This window comes from Helianthus annuus, chromosome 1 (genome assembly GCF_002127325.2).
Source record: "Helianthus annuus cultivar XRQ/B chromosome 1, HanXRQr2.0-SUNRISE, whole genome shotgun sequence".
NCBI classification, from domain to species: Eukaryota; Viridiplantae; Streptophyta; class Magnoliopsida; order Asterales; family Asteraceae; genus Helianthus; species Helianthus annuus.
This window is the reverse complement of record NC_035433.2, coordinates 111,651,185-111,657,568: the sequence shown is the minus strand read 5'-3', so window position 1 is coordinate 111,657,568 and position 6,384 is coordinate 111,651,185. Positions and strand designations below refer to the sequence as shown.

General features: G+C 39.5%; 1 protein-coding gene across 1 annotated transcript; it reads right to left on the bottom strand.

The window, feature by feature from the left end:
* Positions 1-212: 212 nt before the first annotated feature.
* On the bottom strand, positions 213-5,936 carry LOC110875897 (nucleolin 1). Its single transcript, XM_022124095.2, has 11 exons — positions 5,537-5,936; positions 3,175-3,749; positions 2,988-3,077; positions 2,658-2,897; positions 2,134-2,355; positions 1,735-2,050; positions 1,286-1,647; positions 1,071-1,180; positions 866-981; positions 704-780; positions 213-622 (listed from the first exon to the last, which is right to left on the bottom strand). Exons 1-11 carry the CDS (start codon positions 5,793-5,795, stop codon positions 518-520), a joined length of 2,472 nt encoding a protein of 823 aa, XP_021979787.1. The 5' UTR covers positions 5,796-5,936; the 3' UTR covers positions 213-517.
* Between the last annotated feature and the right edge of the window lie 448 nt (positions 5,937-6,384).

The following is a 6,384-nucleotide window of genomic DNA, read 5'->3' as shown; positions in this document are numbered from 1 at the left end:
AGTCCATCAACCGGCCGCTGTATGGTTCACAGAACAGTGTTTAACAGGACGGAAAAAGACAACGTACTAATATTGTTATGTAATTTATAATACTACCGAAAATAGTTTATGTAAAACATTTTTTTCAGTTTGGATTTTGTTAAGCTCCTTTTGAGTTTTGCACGATCAGTTGGTCAAATAACACCTAATCGGAAACGAAACTGTAAGAGATGTGATAACAAGCAATCTACAGAGTTGGGTCCAAAACATGCACTCTTACAGAAAAAGCTTTATCCAATCAGCAAAATCATCAGGCAATGAGGTATACAAATTAAAAAACAACTTAGGTTGAGTTGATACACTTAAACCAATAATCTAAAAATGTACTTTGCCTAAACATACCCCCCCCCCCAAACGTGAAAGAAACATAAGGATTCTATAAGATCACATCATGTAGACATCATCATGACAACGCATTCTGCACCAATTAACATCCCCGAGACAAACTGGCATAAAAAATGAGACAGTGGTGTGCACCTCAATAGTAGGATCCGGATCCGCCCCCACCCATGTAACCACCACCACCACCCCCGCCCATGCTACGGCCAGAATATAGTGATGATGAGTAAGAGCTTCCACCAACCTACACATACACAAACATCAAATCCTCGCCCATTCTTATTAAAATATGTAAAAAAAATCCAAAATTTACTTTGGTACATACATCACTACCACGAGATACGTAATCACCGCCATAGCTCGATGAGTACATACCGCCACCCTCACCACCACTGTAAGAGCCTGCACAATCATATAAAAACATGAGCAGACTTGTAACCAAGTATCCTAAGACAACCTTAAATAACAACTTGTTGACTTGGCACACCTCTACCATAAGACATGCCTTGACGGCTGCTGCTGCTATAAAGACCATGAGAATCCTGACCAGACATTGAACTCCTGCTACCACCATATCCTCCTCCTATGTTTGATCTTCCAATTCTGACAAATCAAATTCATGCTAAACGTTAGATAACACAATCCAACTAAAATTACATTTTTAAAACGATGAATCTATAAAACAGACAAACCTCTCACTGTATGCATCTCCATATTGCGAAGACCCACCTCCCATTTCATAGTCCACACGGACACGCGATTGGCGTACTTCAGCATCAGCATAGCGAGGTGGAACGTCATCCTTACATATTCACAGAATGTTTTAAGAAAACGTTAAGAAAATATTGTGATAACAGAAGGTTCATATGCATGTAGTTATTATAGATTTATATCGACAGTGACTTACCAGTGCAGCGTATGAACGTTTCGAACCAGGAACTGGAGGTTCGTAATCTCGAGGGCGGGTTTCACGATAGCTCGGTGGCGGTCTTTCGTACCGTGCTGAATAGCCGCCAACGTCTGTGTAGGCGTCTCTTCTTGATGAAGAGTGAGAGGACCCTCTTGGAAGATCCGCATAGGCAGGGGGTCCGCGTGTAGGGTGATAACTGTCTCTGTAAGATGAGTGTCTCTCTGGGGCGGACCTAGGTGGGCCATAGTCGGCGACTGCTCTGCTTCTTGGCGGAAGCTCAGCAACTGCTCTGCTTCTCGGTGGAAGCTCCTCACGTCGGCTATATTCCCGCTTCAAGCTACTCTTGGGGTGTGAAGGAACTGTATACGAAAGCATATAGTTTAAATTTAAAACATGCACTTTACATCCGAAAATGAATATTGGCAACTAGAATTAATGAAGCATACCAGGTGGCCTTCTCTCATAAGACCTCGGTAAAGGAGCCACTGGCCTTGCGGGCCTTGCCCTTGGTGGCAAGGGCACAACAGGCCGTCTGGGCATTAATCCAGCGGGACGGGGCCTCTTGAAACCACGATCAACAACAGGTGGTATACGTCCTCTAAGTCGTCTTATATCACGTGGAGGTAGACTACGTGGTACGGGCCGGGCCCAAGAGCCCCTAAAAGAACTAGAAGACGGACGACTGGGCCGAAAATCACCACGGGAGGGGTGTTTTCCTTTGCCTCTTTGAAGTGGTCGTGACAATCTGGCCCTGACTTTAGCCTGAAATTCGTAACAATTAAAAATGAAAGAAGTAAGTACTAATAACTAAATAAAAGTAATATCCTACAAAGAAAAAAACTAACCTTGTTCTCTCCTTCACCGATCTCTTCATTATTGATATTTTTAGCACATGTTACAGCTGCATCATGTGTTCCAAATGTGATGAACCCGTAATCTTTTCTTTTGGCAGAGGGCATGTTACGGGCTAGCTCAATTTTTTCCACCGACCCATATTTCTTGAGAGTATCCCGCACTCGATCCTCATCCCATGAAGCCGGCAGCCCATCCACAAAAACAGTCTTAACCTGGAAAAGCATAAAGTTTAAATACAGGTTGCAAAATGTGTGCGTATATACAAATATATACCGTGCTAAAAAAAGATCACAAAAACTCTATTTTTAATATACACGTTAACAATAAAGCAGTAATGGATTCCTACACTCCATTAATGGACCATCTTGGGTGCCTGAGGTTTAACTTTTTTCAGAAGCTCGGATTAAAAAAAATAACAACTTTCTGTTACATGTATGACAGCTAAAAAAGAGGCCCACTTGAAATTCTTGATCAGATGAAAGACATAAGAAACCTTAGCGGACCTATCAATTACCTGGGCCATGACCTCGTCACCAGGGTCGATGAAAGAATCTGCAAAAGAAACCTTAGCGGGCCTATCAAGACCAAACGTCACATTTCTCCTTTGCAGACGCTTAAAAGCATCCATCGCATCTGAACGCGAAGAGAATTCCAAAAATGCAAAGCCCCGACTATTTCCTTCACTCTTATTGTCTTCCACCAATGTTAAATCTTCCACGGTATCAACTCCATACTTTTTCAACTTTTCTTTTAACTGGATTCACATTTATTATGAGTAAAAGATATCTATCAAATAACTTTAACAGTTTAACCAATTTTACACAAGAGACCCAAGTCTACTTACAGCTTCCTTGGTCCATGTCTTGCATATGTTACCCAAAAATAACGTATCACTGTCTTGACTTGGCGTAACACCGCATTGTTTCCCATTAACCTGGAATTCGGTGATACGAATAACGTTATTTGACTTCAACAGCAAAATCAGATTTTCCTAAAATACCATAGGTGGAAGAAAATAAATTGTTAAATACCACAGGGTTTTTTAGTTCTACACAAGCTCGTTTTGCTTGTTCGACAGTTGCGAAACGAAGGAATGCGAACCCTTTGTTCTTCTTTGTTTGAGGATGCATCATAAGCCTGACTTCAGAAATTTCTCCAACTGCGCTAAACACTTTCCTAAGATCATCCTCGGTAGCGTCTTTATCCAATCCACCAACAAAGATTTCAAACTCTTTTCGTTTACGTCTTTCTTTGAACACGTCATGGTGTTCTTGTTCATCAGCATCCACCATGTCAGTACGCTCATCAGCAGCCTGCTCATGTTCGTGTTCGTGTTCATGCTCATGTTCTTCTTGCATATCATCACCATCTTCCTCTATAGGCTCTTCCATTTCTGCCTCATGCATATCATCACCATCTTCCTCCTCACCAACTTCCTGTTCCTCAACTTCTTCCTCACCGACATCTCCATCCTCGCCAACTTTCTCATCATAATCATCACCGACATATTCCTCGGGTTCGGATTCTTCGGGATCGTTATCCTCCAAATCCAACCGTTCTCCTTTTTCATATTCCTCAACGGAATCTTTCACATCACTGTCTTCTCCTGTCATGCATAAAGGCAATGAGAATACTTACATGTGGCTTAGTGGAATCTTGTCCACGAATGAAGAGGTCCCTTTATTACGGTATTACCAACTTAGATAGATATGATGTTAGCTTAAAACAATGTAATAAGCACCGTGCAGCAGCTCCAGTGCTTGATACTTCGTATATGAACACAAGATAGTTGCAATATCTACCATGAAAACTGGTAAAAATAAATACAAAAACTGTTCCAGTTTTGTAAAAAAGCTCCAATGCTTTCCTCTCCTCAAGCTGTTGTAAGTTAATTTAACCATACGGTGGTCCTACTTAATGTCAACATAAAAAGTTCTAGGTTGATTCTTCCAATGCTATACTAACAGTCTAAACATGAGAAGAGTTACACTCATTTTTCAGGAAAACAAATAATGCTGATAAGCATTGAATTCCTTAGAAAGGCACCCCCTTGAAGATAGCAAATGCTATATAGACTTAAATGTCAGTCAGCTTTCAAATTTAATAGTCTGACTAAAGAAGGGATTTGACGAGTGAATTCTTTATCTTTCCATATGATAAATCTAGCAATATGAAGTCTCTTAATGGCAGTGCCTGAAGAACATAGGCGATGAACACATGAGTTCACTCCTTTGACATCATGAATTTCTCTATATTTGTATCTGGTGAATGTAATTTTATCTTTATATTGTTTTATCTTCAGAATATTCTACTACAAATTTCAAAGTCAGGTGACTCAGGTCCGTGTATGCTATAAGTAAATGTTGCTTCACAACAACAGCATCCATTCAGAGTCGGCCTTATGTATAGAAAAATATAGGCAGCCGCTTTGGGCCCCAGATTTTTTGATGAACCAGAAATTTGAAGAAGTTGATCGAATAGTTGATGAACCAAACCACAATCTACTGCAATCTTTACTTGAGTAAAATCCAGTATGACAATCTTTATATCACTCATGAGTCATGACTCATTGTAAGCAAATAATTAATTTTTATAAAAAAAAAGATCCCAATTTTCTAATCCGCTTTAGGCCCTCAAAATAGTTGAGCCAGCCCTGCATCCATTTTCTTATACGAAAAACCTGTGGTTTCACACAAGGTGTGTTGAGAACACCTAACCCTTAACAAAAGCACTCTTTGTAGTTAGTTATCTTATATCTCTGTCAGCTACCGTTCTACTCCCATTCCAAGAAACACAAACAAAAGAGCAAAATATCATGTTTCCATCTCCATGTTTATACTTTTCACACAAATATTAACCGTACAACAGCCACTAAGAACCGTTACTCAAAATCAAAGTCTTAATTCTGTTGTAAAACTGTGGAGCATTTATTTACTTTTCTGAACAGCGAATGTCCCTCTATACCTACTCCTAAATTACATAAAACTAACTGGACCCTAATCTACCCCATGGCCCATGCCAGTAACCGAACCTGAAGTATTTACTACATAAGATCAAATACAGTATTATCCATTTAAATTTCATTAGCTCATCTCAACAAATCATCCACCAAACCATATTTATCTTCAACAGCACATATCAACAATTTTAAATCTCGCATCATGAACCTAATACCATATGTAATCAAATAAAACCTAATCAGATTAAAACATCAAAATCTAACAAAATCAAAACTAAAACCTAATCAGATTACAACAGCAAAAACTGAATAGGATTAAAACTAAAACCTAATCAGATTAAAACAGCAAAATCTGAACAAAACCAAAACTAAAACCTATAACCAAATCAAAACATCTAAAAGTGTATAAATCCAAAAGAATAAACAAAACTTACTCTTTGCATGATCTATTCCATTATCATCCACAGGTTTCTCCTCAACTTTCTCCATTTTCTCCTCCTTTTTAACCACAACCGGTGCCTTCTCTTCTTTAACCTCAACCGGAACCTCCTCTTTCACCGGATTAACAGATTCTTCCGGCGCCGTTGCTACCGGCGGATCAGGTTGCGCCGCCGCTACCTTCGCCGCCGCTCCTCTGGTTCTTCCGCCTCTTCTTCCTGGACCGGCGGACTTTCTCGCGGTTTTCGGAGGCATCGTTTGAATGAAATTTGTTCGATTGATTGGAAAATTTTGGTGAATTGGAATGTACGAACGTGTGTTGGACGGTACTCTGAAACCCTAGGTTGTATAGGGCTGGTTTAGTTTGAATGGAATTTGGGGATGTGTCGGTTCGGGTGTGGGTAAAGGATAAGTTGACCCGTTTGATGTGATTCGGGTATATAATACTTTGCTTGCATGACACGTGATGATCTGATTTTAAAAAAGTACATAACTTGTTGATAATAATCGTGGTGGGATTCCTGCTAAGTGATTTCAATGGTGTTCAGTTTGTTACGATATGGTGCTCAGTTTGTTACGATACTGGTATTAGCAATTGAAAAAGATATGTCCAAGAGTATATAGATATGTATTTTATATATATGGAAAACTAAAAAACGAATACAGAAATCGGTACCGATAGTATTTGGCTGGAATTGATTTGGTTACTGACATTCACTATAGCTTAAGGTACAAAAAAGTACTCCATTGTGACACATTGAAAAAACCATAAGAAAAAGTAATATACCGGTACCGATGTTATTTGGACAGTATCAAAAAAATCAACGACGTCACTTTTTTAATA